Consider the following 16,422-nt stretch of genomic DNA (forward strand, 5'->3'; position numbering starts at 1 on the left):
CTCAGGGACTCGCCCATTGCCCCAGGTCCTGCCATACAACGCTCTTCACAAGGCTCTGCACTGGCGCTCACAGCTGTGCAAGAGGACTTGGCATTTGGCATGCATCTATGCACATCATGGCTAACCCCAAATCAGTGATGTGAACTGGCAAGCGAAGGAATGATTTTCTTTTCTTCTTATAGCTACTCAGGCTGTTGTTCAGCTAACTATAAGTATTTGAGAGTAAGTAAATCTTTCTTGAGATATATTTTTAAAAAAAAACAGCCAGTTCTTAGAATCACACAAATCTAAATTCTAACTTCAGTGTTGCAACTCACTAACTGCCTGGGTTTGGAAACCCTCACTAGTTCGGTTTCTCGCTGCTCCCTCGTTACGTAGCTCAGAAAGGCCTTCGCTGATGTCGTAGCTGCCACCGCATTAGCTGCCACCGCATTCCTGAGGCAGAACCCCCCAGGCCAGAAGGAAAGAGTTTACTTTGGCCTGTAGCTTCAAGGAAAAGTTTCATCATGGTGGGGAAAGCATGGCACTGGCAAAAAGCCAGACATCACATCTTGCCACATCAGCAGGAAGGCAGCAGCAAGAGTGAGCTTCTGAAGGCCCAGTGGGGCTGGCCTAATGAACCTCAAGTCCTGCCCCAGTGGCACCCCTCCTCCAGCAAGGCTCCACCTCCCAAAGGCTTCACCAGCTGGGGACTCAGTACAAGGCTTCTTTCCATACATATGAAGTTATAAGGGACACTTCACACTTAAACTACTACACCTAGCCACACTGGCTGCTCTGTCCTACCTTATCCTTGCTCTTGCCCCTGTGTTCATGCCTTTTATCCTGACATTTGTGCCTCCTCACTGGACTAGAGATGCCTTTACACCCCCAAGGCTTCACACAATGCTACAGCACAGAGATCCAATCAACACTGGTTGAGTTAATTAATGAAAAAAGTATATGCTGAGAAAAATGAAAATAATGTGGAGAGTGGAGAGAGAGGGGAAAATGGATCAGAGGAATTCCCTGTTCTTGGTCCCTGGGAAATGCTGTAAATCTCTCCATGCCTCTCCAGCCTAGTTCTCCAAAGCCTGGAGCTTTGATAAAGAATTTTCTAGCCGGGAATGGTGGCACACACCTTTAATCCCAGCACTCGGGAGGCAGAGGTAGGAGGATCACCGTGAGTTCAAGGCCACCCTGATAGTCCATAGTGAATTCCAGGTCAGCCTGGGCTAGAGTGAGACCCTACCTTGAAAGACCACCAAAAAAAAAAAAAAGATTTTTCTAGATCCTGGAGAAATGATGGTTACCAACCAATCCTGGGAAAATAATATGATCTTTTCATACTGTTTTTAGTTATCCAAAACATGCTGGGGGAGGGAGGGGAAATGTAAAAGCCCCAATGATTTCCATGCATGTTCATGCTGCTTTCTTTCAGCAAAGCCTCAGACTTGAGTCAATTCATGTTGACTCTGATGGTTCTTAGACAATGCTGCAATCCTTCCATTCCCACCCCACTCTGGGAACAACTCTATTGCCCATTCTCCTCAGAAGGTCAATACGCTTGATACATACTACATAATCACTACTGTTCCCAACACATAGGAGTGAGGGGAATACTGGGCAAAGCTGGTTGATTTTCTCATTTCAGAATGAGGAAAATTGCTGGTTGAGTATGATGTAGCTAGGTCACTGTCCAGCAGCTCTGATGATGTCTTCAGTTAATCTGGAGTCACTGGCAGTGCATAAATATGAAGCATGACAGTAAGAACAGACCCAATGACTTGTGTACAAACATCTTGTGTCACCTGACAACAGGCATTTTATAGTCATGTGCCACCGGCCAAGGGACCAAGAGATATGATCTGACCAAAGTGGAATTTTATAAAGAAGCTGGAAGAGTATTGGTTGAAAAGGTCATTGAAAAAGCTGCTATTGATGCATGGCACCAGTGTACTCCGTGAGCTTTCTGGTCGGGATTCTCTGGAGGCTGGCCAACTGTGCGAGACGTTTTACTACGCAAGTTTCCACAGGCCTGCTTCTACTCCCACAGAGTATCTACTTAAAAGTGATAGCGATGTGGAAAAAGCAAGTGTCTTGTGGACCACAGGTAATTTCTTTTGAGACATGATCTCATTCAATCATGCAAATAGGTGCTGCTATTATCTATAATTTATGGGGATAAAAACTAGGTATGGAGAAAGTAAGTGACAGAGCTGAGATTTTTAAGTGAGGTTCCAGAGCCTGAGCACTTTAGCCATTGCCCAGTACCTTCAGTTGTGTCTCGGGAATAGTTGGGTATTTAATCACAATCACAGCCAGGAGAGTTCAGGTGTGTTCAGGGTGGTATGGCCAGAGAGAGTGAATCGCAAGTCAGTTTCCCCACAGTTAAATCCATTGAGGACCAATGCAATCAACTCTCTACCTACAGGATCACATTTGAGTAGACTTATGCTTTGGAGTACTAAGCACTCTTGACAACCTGTCTTAAATCACTTCTCTTAGGTACCTATTCTATTCATCCTAATAATGAGAAGAGCAACTACTTCAAAGGGTCACTTTGAGTCGATGTACCAAACTTTCTGAAAAAGACTAGAAAAGTCCATATTTTACATTGTGCATGCCACACAGCAATCTCTGTCCCGATAAGCGAACTTTCTAATGATATAGAAAAGCAGCTCAGCTTTCAATGTAGGAAGCAAATAAAGGGACCTCTGTTCTAATAAAATTTTATTTACAAAAACACATGGGGGCTGTATAGCAAAGGAAATAATCAAGGAAATGAAGATATAACCCATGAAATATTCACAGATAATACATGCAAACCATTCCTCTGACAATGGGCTAATCTCCAAAATACACAAGGATCTCAACTCAACAGCATAAAAACTAATAACCTTACTTTAAAACAAGCAAAAGGTCTCAGTGAGCACTCTTCAAGAAGATGTACGAAAGGCCAGTAAGCACATGAAAGGATGGTCACCAATCATTAGGAAAATGTATATTAAAAGCCACATAACAATGTACTTCACATTTGTAACAATGACCATTATCAAAAAGATGAAAGTGCCACCCCCAGTACTTCCTCACAGATCTAACGGCTGCTAGATAGAATACACTTAAGGACTGTCAACACTGAAGAACTGTTTATTCTACAAAAGTATTTATTGTTAGCTGGGCATGGTGGCACATGCCTTTAATCCCAGCACTTGGGAGGCAGAGGTAGGAGGATCACCATGAGTTCGAGGCCACCCTGAGACTACATAGTTAATTCCAGGTCAGCCTGGACCATAGTGAGACCCTACCTTGAAAAAACAAAAACAAAAAAAAGTACTTATTGCTTGTGTTGAAATTTAGCTAAAGCATGCTGGGATGTGTTGTTGTTATTTATTTTGCTCCGTGTGTTTTTGTTAAATCTACCATCCCATCCAGAGATCGCTAAATCTAACATCCTATCTATAGATTACTATGATTCACCACTGGAAACCTCTGGTTTTGAGGCTTAACCAAGACAAGCAACATTTTGTTCTCTAAGGGAGGAAAAGAATTGCATTCTTACAGAATTATCCCCAAGGTTGAGAACTAATAACTCCCCTGGGTAGAAGCTACTAAAATACTGTGAGACAACCCAGGGCTCTACACTCACAAGTGCCAAGAACGAGCTTAGGTCACCCAAGGAAAAAGTGCAATAATCTCGCATTTGTTCCTGCTGATTAAAGTCCAGCGGCTTCCAGGAAAATGTTAGGCACCACTCATGTTGTTATGTTGAATTAATATCTGAACAGTATTAATGATGGAAAAATTCAATTATATCCAACATATCCAAAGTTTTACAGTTGGATATTTCAGTAATCAAACTGTGTACAAAGAAAGCCTGTTTCATCAGTCAACAAGACCTCGGGGTGGAGAAGAAATATTCTGTGCACATAAACAAAGAGGCGTAGATCAAAGATTTCTGGTAAATATTTGATAATGAAGATGTGGGTGGAGTAGATAGCTTCAGGCTTCAGATATAGTCCAACAAGTGGGCTAATAAAACCATTCTCAGAGGAGTTATTTTAAAAAAAAGAAAAGAAAAAAGAACAGGTGGTGGGGGAGAAGATGTACCTCAGCATGCAACAGTTCCTGTCCTTTCAAACTTTAAAGTAGGGAGATGATATGGGACATGTCTTTTAATCATATTTCCATTTTTATAGACAAGCATACTCCTTCATGTCAGAAGACCTATGTTTGGATTTTAACTCTACTAACTACTTCCAAACAGTGCAGATTTGATCAAATCACTTCCAAATCCCAAACTTGGAAACCACTGGTCTCTTTGAACCTCTGCTCTCTATTTCTTTTCTTTTTTTTTTTTTTTAATTTTTTATTTATTTATTTGAGAGCGACAGACATAGAGAGAAAGACAGATAGAGGGAGAGAGAGAATGGGCGCGCCAGGGCTTCCAGCCTCTGCAAACGAACTCCAGACGCGTGCGCCCCCTTGTGCATCTGGCTAACGTGGGACCTGGAGAATCGAGCCTCGAACCGGGGTCCTTAGGCTTCACAGGCAAGCGCTTAATTGCTAAGCCATCTCTCCAGCCCTGCTCTCTATTTCTTAAATGGAGATAATTTTCATCTCACACACTTTAGTTGGGTTCAAAAGAGATCATGGGTATGAAAATGCCTTGTGAATTGTAAACCACAGAGCACAGACGCAGTGTTCCTGTGAGCCACAGCCAGCATGCTGATGACTGGGGAGTAGAATAATGTCGTGTCGAGTGTGAGCAGATGAATGTGCTAAAGGTACTATGGTCTCAGAAAATGTGTACTCGTCAACTTCATAACAAAATTCCATAAAAGGTGGATGAGCCAACAGAAAGGTCTTCTGAGTGCTAGCTGTCAAAGACCAGTTTCCTCTGAGACTTCGCTCCTTGATTTGCAGATGGTCACCTCTTGCCTGAGTCTCTTCATATTGCCTTCTTTCCATGCATAGTTGTATGTCCAAATTTCTCCTTTTTACAAAGACAGCAGTCATATTGGGTTAAGATTCACTCTCATCACCAACTTGAACTACCTCTCTGAAAACCCTATCTCCCAATAAAGTCATAGTGTGAGGTCTAAGGGGTTAACACTTCAACATACGAATCTGAAACGGTGGGATACAATTCAACCAATTAACTCATTCTGTTGAAAAGTGACCAGACAGACTCACAGTCCTTCCCTGTCAAGGCTGCTTCTCCTCAATGAGAAGATTCCACTCCACAGTGGAGACTTTCCCTGCTTGTTGAGTGTCCAGAATGATCAACTTTTTACGTTGGAGTAAGGACCCAAGCCCACAGCCTCCTACCTTTTTCCAAATACTGTATCACTGGCTAGCATCTGCCTTTCCATCGTCTTTATTCTGGAGCAATCACTTTCCTTCATACTCAGCTCATCAACAGCCAGTTGTCTATTTTGATTAAGAGGCACTAACGTGTTTAGGCTGCAGACCCAATTCTTTGTTCAAGTACTATTTGTATCAGTTATTAATCCTTTCATTCCTGTGTTTACAGGCTATTAAATTATTCCCGAATGGAATACCTCCATTAAGTTATAGGATTAAAAATGCAAGCCGAGCATGGTTGTGCACGCCTTTAATCCCAGCACTCGGGAGGCAGAGGTAGGAGGATCACCTTGAGTTCAAGGCCGCCCTGAGACTACATAGTCTCAGGCCCCACCTAAGCCAGATGCACAGATGGCACATGCATCTGGAGTTCAATTGCAGTGGCTGGAAGCCCTGGCTTGCCCATTCTCTCTCTCTCTCTCCTTCTCTCTGTCTGCCTCTTTCTCTCTCTCTCTCAAATAAATAAATAAAAACAAAATGTTTTTAAAAAGAAAAACAAAACAACATAAAAATGTATCTGTCTGCAAAGCATAATGACCAAAGTTTGATTCCTCAGTACCCACATAAAGCCAGATGCACAGTGGCACAAGCAGCTAGAATTTATTTGCAGTGGATGGAGGCCCTACACGCCCATTCTCTCTATGTCTCTGTCTCTATGTCTCTCTCTCTCTGCTTACAAACAAATAAAACTATTTATAAAAATGTATCTACTCAGGCAGGAGAGATGGCTTAGTGGTTAAGCGCTTGCCTGTGAAGCCTAAGGACCCCGGTTCGAGGCTCGGTTCCCCAGGTCCCACGTTAGCCAGATGCACAAGGGGGCGCACGCGTCTGGAGTTCGTTTGCAGAGGCTGGAAGCCCTGGCGCGCCTGTTCTCTCTCTCTCCCTCTACCTGTCTTTCTCTCTGTGTCTGTTTCTCTCAAATAAATAAATAAATAAAATTTGGGAAAAAAAAATGTATCTACTCAAGCTCTTATATGTAATAAATACACATCAAAATTTAACAAAATAATACACATCAGACTCAAAATTAAAAAATGCTGAGTAAAATCAGACCTTTTTTAAAAAATCACTTCCTTAATTGCTTCCTTAGCAATTTAACTTCCTTTTCAAAGTCTTTGTCACTTTAGAAAATGTAAAAGTTTTGTTTAGATTAGATGAGCATCTGGCATGAAATATCATAGCACTACTTATGACCTGATCAGGCAGCTCCAGGATGGACTGAAGTCTCACTTAGCGAACATCATGTTTGTAAAGAACTTGTAATGGTGACACTCGGTATCTTACCGAGTGCAAAGTGGGTTACAAAACATGAGTATGATTCAAATTTGAATACAGAGGTACATAAGAGAATATTGAAGGGACATTCACCCATGTGTCAATATACTTATCTCTAGGTAGTAAGTCTGTAAGCAATTCTCTTTGCTTCTTCTCTGTGCTATCCTTGTTTATTTTTCTGGCAAAATACATGTATCACTTATGTAATACAGCATGGCTTTTTAATAAGTAAAACTGTCTGTCTGAAAGGCTATTGCCTCAGACAAAGCATGGCTTGTTCCACTGGGTGATGGGATTCTTCAAAGACCCAAATATTAGACTTTGAAGAGATGACAACTTAGAAAAGAGATTCAAATAAGTATAAAAATAATGTATAAAGCAACCTACCATTCTGGAAATGGGCTGAATTTAGAGAAAAAAAGAAATAGCTTGACAAAGAGCCTGGTGTGATTTAGGTTAGGACTTGGTGAAATAGCCTATTTTCAGTGAGGTATTTAGGAAGTGGAAGGAAGGGTATTCCTGATGTAGGAAGTGACATGGGTCAATACCCTGGCAGTAAAATGCTGGGTCTGGCCAAGCATAGTGGGGCACACCTTTAATCCCAGTATTGGGATGCAGAAGTAGAAGGATCACCATGAGTTCAAGGCCACCCTGAGACTACATAGTGAATTCCAGGTAAGCCTGGGCTACAGCAAGACCCTACCTCAAAAATAAAAAGAAAAGAAAATGTTAGGTCTGTTCTAAGAGTAACAAAGAGTAATCTGGGGTGTACTGTGAGTTTTCTAAAAAGATGCCAGGGAGTCAGGCAGGCAAATTTATCAGGGAGATGGAGAATCATGAAATTATTTTCAAGTGAACACCCTTTTGAACATGGCAAAGGATATCCTTAAAAGTGTGATGAGGCAACAGGTATGGCCTGGGTTTATACAGGAAACCAGGACACATGCCACCCAGCAAAGACTGAGTGAATACAGTGAGCTTAAATGCCAAAATTAGATATTTGAACTTCATCACAGGATCATGGAGTCTTGAGAGAAAATAGAAATGTCAGTGCCTTCCAGCCTGGCTAGCTTCTTTCCTCCTTCTCCAATTTGTTCCTGAATACTTATCAAGCCTGTGTAGCAAGGAACTCCATTACCTGGGAACAGCTGTTGGAACATTCTGTATTGAATTTGCTGAAACTTATCTCCCTGTATCAACCCTACTTTGTCATCATAAAGACAAAGTCCGCTAATCTCACTTCCACATGAGAATGAAAGACACATAGTCTGACCTCCTAAATCAGCTTTTTGCACATTAAATGCCCTTCAGGATTGTTCGATAGTTTATCACCATTCATTTTGTGCCTCCTAATGCGCTGTTGAATTGATCTACCTCTTCTCATTTTCTGGGCTCCCATCTTGGTTGGAATCACTATGATTTCTTGATTCCATTACTACAGTGCCTCCTATTCTCTCTCCCTCCCCTCTCTTCCCCTCTTTACTCCACTCCTCCACTCCCCCCCCCCTTCTTCTTCCTCTCTCTTTCCCTCTTTCTCTTTCTCCAGTTGTCCCTCTGGCCCATTGTCCATTCTGTAGCCAGAATGATCGGACCAAAACATAAAACTGTAGTACTGCCCTGCTTTAAAACTGCACTGGCTCTCCATTCTCCTAAGGATTAATTACATGAAATTGCAAGCCCTGCTTGCACACCAGTTTCCTGTCTGTCATGCCCTGCTTCCCTGAATTCTTTCTTTTAGTTTCTTGAACAGCCCTCAGCCATCAACCTGTTAGTACTGTCCCCTCTGCTTGGAAATCTCCTCCTTTCATGACCTTTGCCTTGCTTATTCATAGCCAATGAAGATATCAACTTTGTAGAGTATTTGTCCTCTTTCCATTAAGTCTAGCTCCTTCTTAGTTACACAGGGATCTAGGCTTCCCCTATTAAAGCAAGCATAACCTTGAATTCAAGTCACCTGGTTCCTTGACCGATGACACCTCTTTACATTGTTTCACAAGCTCCACAAGATTAGGTTTATCCTGGACAGCATAGTGATTGGCACATGGTAGGTGCTCAAATATATTAATTACTTCTTTTGTAATATTTTTTTTGTTTATTTTTATTTATTTATTTGAGAGCGACAGAGAGAAAGAGACAGAGAGAGAGAGAATGGGTGCACCAGGACCTCCAGCCACTGCAAACAAACTCCAGATGTGTGCGCCCCCTTGTGCATCTGGCTAACGTGGGTCCTGGGGATCCTTAGGCTTCACTGGCAAGTGCTTAAGTGCTAAGCTATCTCTCCAGCCCTTCTTCTTTCTTTAATAAAATTGTGTTGGTCTGTTTGTACGTATATATGTATACAAATGAACACCAGATGCTTGCCCCACTTTTTGCATCTCGTTGATGACTTGTGAATTGAACCCTGTCCAATAGGCTTTGTAAGCAAGCATCTTTAAGTGTTGAGCCATCGTCTCAGCCCCCAAAATTGCTAATAAATTAGCATGTAGCACTCATATCTCAATGAGTCTAGATCCTAAAGTTGATTTGAACAATATAGAGTAAAATGATTCTAACCTTTTGTGTTCTATACCCTAGACTTCTTTCATAAAACTTAACTCTATGTTATAAGCACTATCTCACTATTGACTTTTTTTAAATATTTTATTTCTTTATCTGAGAGAGAGAGAATGGGTATGCTATGACCTCTAGCCACTGCAAACAAACTCCAGACACATGTGCCACCTTGTCCATCTGGTGTTACATGGGTACTGGGGAATCAAACTGAGGTCCTTAGACTGTTTTTTAATATTTATTTTGATTTATTTATTTGAGAGAGAGAACGAGGCAGAGGAAAAAAGAGAACGAGAGAGAGAATGGGTGCACCAGGGCTCCAGACACTGCAAATGAACTTCAGAGGCATGCGCCACCTTGTGCATCTGACTTACATGGGTCCTGGGGAATCAAACAGAGGACCTTTGGCTTTGTAGGCAAGAGCCTTAGCCACTAAGCCATCTCTCCAGCCCAGGTCCTTAGATTTTGTAGGCAAGTGCCTTAACTGCTGAACCATCTCTCCAGCCCCCCACTATTGATTTTATTGTTAACATAAGTCAGTAAACATTAAATATATGAAGATACCCTTTTTCTCCCTAGCGCTTTCTGTCCGTTCTGTTTCCATTTCCTCCTCTCTCCTTCTCTATGTCTGTCTTTCCTGCTTCCTCCCATTCTTACTCTCCCTGTCCTTCCCAGCCCCACTCATATGCACCCCCCATAATGTGTTACTGACTTTGAAGACTCGTGCACAAAACGTGGTGCATGTGCACTTATGCATACTCCCCCAAATAAACTACAACTATCGACAGCTCTTGGAGTCCTAGTCCTCATCCCTTCTCTCTAAACCCACCCGGTCCCCTGTTTTGTCCTCATGGATGCCAGTGACAACCTTTAGGAAGAAGAGCAGAGCTCAGTAGCATCCTGCTAAAGATATGCATATGCCACTACGTCTGCTAATAAGCTCCCCTTTCATAAATTAGCTGAGCCGGTCACTAACCTAGCCCATATACTCCTTCTGCTCTTTCAAAAGGATGTCAGGAGTTATGGGCCTTTGTGGAAGCAAAGTGACAAATTAGTGTTTTTAAGCATAACCACAGTTGAGGTGCTTTCAAATGTCCCATTTTAGCAAAAACTTCTAATTAATCACTCAGAGAGAAAGTTACAGAAGCAGTGATTGCCAAAGTAGAGACTTGAGCCCAGGTCCTGTGATTCCAAGTTCATGGTCATTAGCACACATTAAACCAGATTCTCTCAAAACAGAAAACTGTCTCCTAATCACCACCTACTCCCTTTCCCCAAATACTGATTGAATTAATTAGCACTTTGATTAGAGATTCCTAACAAGAAGGCCATAGCAACCCAAGGGGACTTAACAGCAGGGTGAAGGGGAATCTCCTAGAAGCTTTTGCAGTGACCCGTATGTTGTCTTTGGTGTATTTCTTCTAAGAAGAGTCCTGTACGCCCAGATAGCAAAAGAACCACAGCTCCAACCAGTGCAAGAGCAGCTTGAAGTCTGAATAACTCCCTGTAGGATGCAAGTACCACTCACCTCTCCGTCTAGAGTCTCAGAATTCACATCGATACAGCTCCCTCTAGAAAACCAGAACTGTATTCTCTCACTTCTAGCCTCCCAAAGTGCCCATCACTTTCTAGAGGGCCCTTTGCAGGGGGTGGGGGGGGGATTCCACTGTTACTCTAAGGCTATAGAAACCCCTCCTTGTCTCTCAGTGTCCTGGTCTCCTGCCAGATGCCAGCCTGGAGAGGATTTCTTCACAAAATCAACAGAGGCAAAAATTGCAAAAGCCCCTTCCTGCCTCCACCAATGTTCGTACAGGTGCTGATAGCAGCAGGAGAAACCTCCCCGCTCAGATGAGGATTGCAGGCTAGGGAATTACCTCAAATACTCCAAAACCCTAAATGCTTGCTGTTGGAGAGAGTTGCCAGATTGTGCCTTTTCTCAATAATCATGGTGGATCTTTCATCTCCACCATGCTATATCTTGGAAAACTGCCACATATGCTTTTTGTATCTCTTTCATCTAATCCAATGTCTGACCATAGTACTCATTCACAAGCTTTGCATAAGAACTCTAGGGCTGGGGGTGTAGCTCAGTGGACAGAGTGTTTGCCCTAGGTCCCCAACACGCCATAAAATGGGTATGATGGTACACGCTTGTCCTCTCTGCGCTCAGGAGGAGCAGGCAAGAGGGTCAGAAGTTCAAATTCATCCTCATCTACATGGGGAGTTTGAGGCCAGCCTGGGACACCTGAAGCCTTGGGGAAGAGTGAAATAAAGAAAGGGAAGGAAGGAACTGAGGGAGGAAAGAAAGAAAGAAGGGGAGAGAAGGTGGTAAAGGGATGAAAGACATGAGAGAAAGAAAGGGAAGGAGGGAAAGAGAAAAAGAGAAGAAGAAGGAAGAGAAGAAGAAGAAAGGGAGGGAGGGGCAAGAAAGGCAAAATAAAAGAAGAGAAAGGAAGGGAAGAGACTTCACAAGAATTTATGAAACATACCAATGGAGACATAAGGAGGGCACTAGACTTTAAAGATCCTAACACACACACACACAACACACAACACACACACACACACACACACACACACACACACACAGAATACAAAGACAAAGACTGTTGGACTCTGGCCAATAATGTTTCTAGTCCAGAAGGGCATATACAAATAGTGAGCTACAATAAAGAATAGTAAGGAGTTGGGGTTTTCAAAGGTGGTTCAACAGTTAAAGGTGCTTGCTTGCAAAGTCTGATGGCCCAGGTTCAATTCCCAAGCATCTACGTAAGGCAGACACAAAAAGTGGTACAAGTGTGTGGTGTTTGCAACAGCAAGAGGCTCCAGCACATTACTACTCCCCAACACACACACACACACACACACACACACTGGGAGACTACAGTAGTGTTGCTTAACCCATTCTGCAGGATGATGAGCAGATGGTCTAGGGAGGTTCCAAGAGAAATGCCCTTCAGCTTCAGCTGAGACTTTTTTAAAAACTGTGGTTAGAACACAGACCTAGGAGAGGTATAAGGAGCAAAGTTATATTTAGTAAAGAGTTTAACGTATGTAAGGTAAAAGACAAGTTATGGAGAATCAGTATGCACCAATATGATTCTCAAGAAACATAGAAATCAACTGAAGATTTTTCAAAAATGGCACATGGTGAACTGAGCTGGAAGCTTCTCCTCGCTGCTGCCTAGTTGTCAGAGGAAAGCGCTATGCAAGCTGCGGGGGAAGGAAAGTCATCAACACTTGTAACCTCCTGAGCTACACAACTGTCTAGCCAGTCGAGATGTGCCCACCAATGCAATAATGGCACGTCTGTTACGGGATAACCAACTGCTCTGTGATTAGATTTGAGGGCCGCTCCACAAGTGGTTATCCATGAGTGGCACTGAAAACCTAGTCAAAAACCTGTGGCTGGGAAGGTCATGGGCTCTTGGAGGGAGGCTATGGCTGGTTGTTCAGCTAAATAAATATATTGTGTCCATCAAACCACCCTCTAAGTAGTTACCATTACGCCCACAGATTAGTGCCCTGCTCACTGTTGAAAATGAAGCTTCTTTCCGCAGCTGGTGGAGATCTTGGTGAGGGTGAAAGCTCATCCAAGTGCTCCAGAGACGTGACAGTTTTAGCGCTCAGCACTAAACAGGATAGCTCTGTCACACACTCCAAGGCTCAGAGAATATTGTAGAAGAGGTGGCAAGAAGAATGTTAGAGCCAAAGGATAGGGAGGAGGGTTTTGGAAGACTGTCTTCTGGACACCAGTAGCATTTGTGACCTTAGTCACAGCAGCTGTCATTAATTGCAGAAACCCATACCACTGTCATTATGGATGGTAAAGGAAGGAAGGAAGGAAGGAAAGGGAGACATCAAAGTAGGAGACCAGTTAGTAGCAAAAGAGCTCAGTGGAAGGGGAATAGGGAAAGTAATAGAAGGGGATTATGATCAAAATATATTATGTATGTATATAAAAATGCCAATAAAAATGTTAAAAATAAAATGTCAAAAATGGGCAGGGAGAGTCAGGAATGCTATTGTATGCCTTCAATCCCAGTATTCTCAGGGGACTGAGGTAGGAGCATATCCATGAGTTTGAGGCTAGCCTGGGTTACAGAGTAAGTTCCAGGTTAGCCTGACCTAGAGTAAGACCCTGCCAAGAAAGAAAGGAGGGAGGGGGAGGGAGGGAGGGAAAGGAATAAAGAAGATAGGAAGGCAAAAAAGAAAGAGAAAGGAAGAAAGAAGGGAGAAAGGGGAAGGAAGGAAAGAAGAAAGGAAGGGAGGGAGAGGGCAAAAAATAAATAATTAATTAAAAATGGTTCATGATCAAATTGTATTTTAGAAAGACCATTTAACACGGTGTGGAGACATGGTGGTGTGATAGTTAATTTTCATTATCAACTCCACTGGAGTGAGAATCACATAAGAGACACACTTGTGGGAGTGTTTGAGAGGGCATCTCATCTCCAGAGAGGTTTTGTGAGTTGAGGAGGGAAGATCCACTCCGAATACAGGTGTCACCATCCCATGATCTGGTCTCCCCAACCTAATCATTCTCCTTCCTTAACTTGCTTTTGTCAGTTAGTTTCTTAACAAGAAACGTAACTAACACAGGGAGGGACACAGATTGGGCAGGACTGTCCCCACATGAGACTAACAGGAAGTTGTGATCAGAATGGAATCCCCAGGCTGTGTGTGTGTGAGCTATATTCTACAGGTAGGCAGGAAGGAAATGAATGAAAGGCGGGAAGTCATCTTGAATGGTTCTGCTGTGTGGGGCTCAGCTATTAACACAATGAAAAGTAGGAAAGGAAAGGTAGACCCCAGAGAAGGACACAGAAGGTAACTCCGTTTTGAACAGTTCGTTTTGAAATGCTTAGGAAATGTACAAGTGAAAAGAGGTTCCATTTTAAAAGGCTGTTTTGTTGTTGGTGGGGGGGGGGAGTTGTTTTGTCTTGTTTTGTTTTTAATGAGAAAGGGCAGTACATGCTATGGGCACCAGCTCACGTGCAGATAGCGCTTGAAGGCATGGGAGTGGATGGGATAACATCAGGAGACTGCAGGAAAATGGAGGAGGGAAGAACAAGGCACAAACAACAGATAGAAAGTGAGGCCCACGCTGGGGAGATGGCTTAGCACTTAAGGTGCTTGTCTGCAAAGCCAAAGTACCCAGGTTCAATTCCCCAGCACCCAGGTAAGCCAGATGCACAAGGTGACGCATTGCAGCTGAAGTGCATTTGCAGTGTCTGGAGGCCCTGGCTCACCCATTCACTCCTCCCCCCCCGCAACCATTTGTCTCTTTCAAATAAATTAATATTTTTTTAAAAAAATGCAAAAAAAAATAAAGAAAGAAAGAAAGTGAAGCCCTGTAAAGAAGTAACTAGTAATTCATGAAGTTCAAGAAGAGAACTATGGAGGTGTGGTATCTCAGGATCCAAGGCATTATCTAAAACAAGTAGAAAGGGAATGCTAAACTGTTTGAAACAACACCAAAGCCAGGTGTGGTGGCACACACCTTTAATCCCATCATCACTTGGGAGGCAGTGGTAGGAAGATAGACATGAGTTCGAGGCCAGCGTGGAACTGAGTGAGCTCCAGGTCAGCCTGGACTAGCGTAAGACCCTACCTGGGGGGAGGGAGGGGAATCACTGAGTCAAACAACATCAAGGCACCCTGGTGCTGGGCTTTCAAATACGCTGGATTTGCCCTACCAAAGGGTAAACTTCTGAGCAGTGGGCGAGGCCCGTGGGCTACGTGTGAAGGGACCCGGGTCCAGTGAGGGCACTGAGGTTCCGCACAGGACCCTCTCTTTCCGGGAGCGTTAGGAGACAAAAAGGAGGAAACCAAAGTAGCTGGAGGTGACCCCGTGAGAGGGGGGGAGACTTTCCATAAATATCTGGGAATTGGCCATGTGATAAATACATAAACAAAGACAAGAGAAGGGTTTCTTATGAGTCCTTCTGAGTACTAGGGAAACTTCCATTTCATCCCCTTATCGGTGAGAAATGGCTCCGGGGCTGACCTGTTAAAGTGAAACCAGAGAGTAGAAACCCAGCCAGCAATCCCTGAAAAAAAAAAACCCTTTGACCCGGGGCAGCCCTTCCAACGCTCCCCACCTGCTCTGACTGCCCTTGAAGACTTCCAAGTCCAGATCAAAAGCACCTATGATCAGTGGAGAACCACTGGTTCACAGGTTTCCCCTTATTCTTAACCAAAATTAGCCAGATCCCTGTGCAGGATCTGCTCACATAGAAAAGTACCAAAGGGCAAAAACTCACTGCCCCTGACCTGGACGCGTCCATCAACACCTTCCTCAGGTGCGGGCTTCCTGCACCAGGGAAATGATTGTCTCCTTGGGGGACAAGGATAGGAAGCCCAGGGAACACCGAGCGCATGTCCACCAGGTCATAATCAAGAAGCTCAGAGAGCTGGACTGGCTGTCCCCCCCCCCCTCCCCTGGTCACCAATGCGGACGGTGGCGGCGACAGCCCACACTCCCTTCTCTTTGCAAATTCTTTTTTTTTCTTCTTCTTCTTCTTCCTTTCTTTACCCCAGAAACAAAATCCGTGATTTGCAAACCCAAGCACTCTCTGGCAAGCAACTCGAAATGAGTTTTGTGCTCCAGCGGAGTGCTGGGGGGGACCGCAGCCCAACCACGGGGCACGGTTTGCCCGGGTGGCCGGAGCAGCCGCTGGGACCCGGCCGCCCCCCCCCCCCCAACGCCGGCGCCCCCGGGGAAGGTCGCCTACCGTACCGGATCGGCGTGGCGGGTCATGCTGCGGCGCCTCCTCGCTGCCCACGCGGCCTGGGCTGCGGCCCCGGGAGCTGGCAGCTGTGCCCTGGCCGCGCGCGGCTCCTCGCGGCGCTTGTTTGCGCTTGGCCCCGACTTCTCCAGGGCAGATGTAGCCAGGGGGCCGCTATCCCCGGGGGACGGCGATTCCATTGGAAGCTGGCCTTTGACAGGACACACACATGACCTTTGACTAAAATGGCTTTTGGGGAAGCAAAGTGTCCGGACTGCCGCCGAAGACGCGGGCGGGCGGCCAGCAAGGCCATTCGCATGCTCGCCCCCAACGGCGCCGGGTTAATTTTTCATCTTTTCAAGGAGAGTCTTTGTGAAGTTTGGTTTGCATTTGCCTTGCGATCGGCAGCAGCCCGTGTCCCCGTCGAGCGCAGGGGTCTTGCAGCAGACGTTTCCTGCGGCGGTGGAGAGAGAGAGACAGAGAGACAGAGACAGAGAGACAGAGAGACAGAGAGACGGGG

General features: G+C 44.4%; 1 protein-coding gene across 3 annotated transcripts in view; it reads right to left on the minus strand.

Moving 5' to 3' along the window:
- Positions 1 to 16,117, minus strand: part of Enpp2 (ectonucleotide pyrophosphatase/phosphodiesterase 2) — a 117,515-nt gene extending 101,398 nt beyond the window's left edge. For all 3 annotated transcript variants that reach the window (XM_045142899.1, XM_045142898.1, XM_045142897.1), the window contains exon 1: positions 15,914 to 16,117. In XM_045142899.1, coding sequence (XP_044998834.1) covers positions 15,914 to 16,102 — 189 coding nt within the window. In that variant the 5' untranslated portion in view covers positions 16,103 to 16,117. The remainder of the gene's footprint in view (positions 1 to 15,913) is intronic.
- Positions 16,118 to 16,422: the final 305 nt, after the last annotated feature.

Source organism: Jaculus jaculus, chromosome 2 (genome assembly GCF_020740685.1).
Source record: "Jaculus jaculus isolate mJacJac1 chromosome 2, mJacJac1.mat.Y.cur, whole genome shotgun sequence".
Taxonomy (NCBI): Eukaryota; Metazoa; Chordata; class Mammalia; order Rodentia; family Dipodidae; genus Jaculus; species Jaculus jaculus.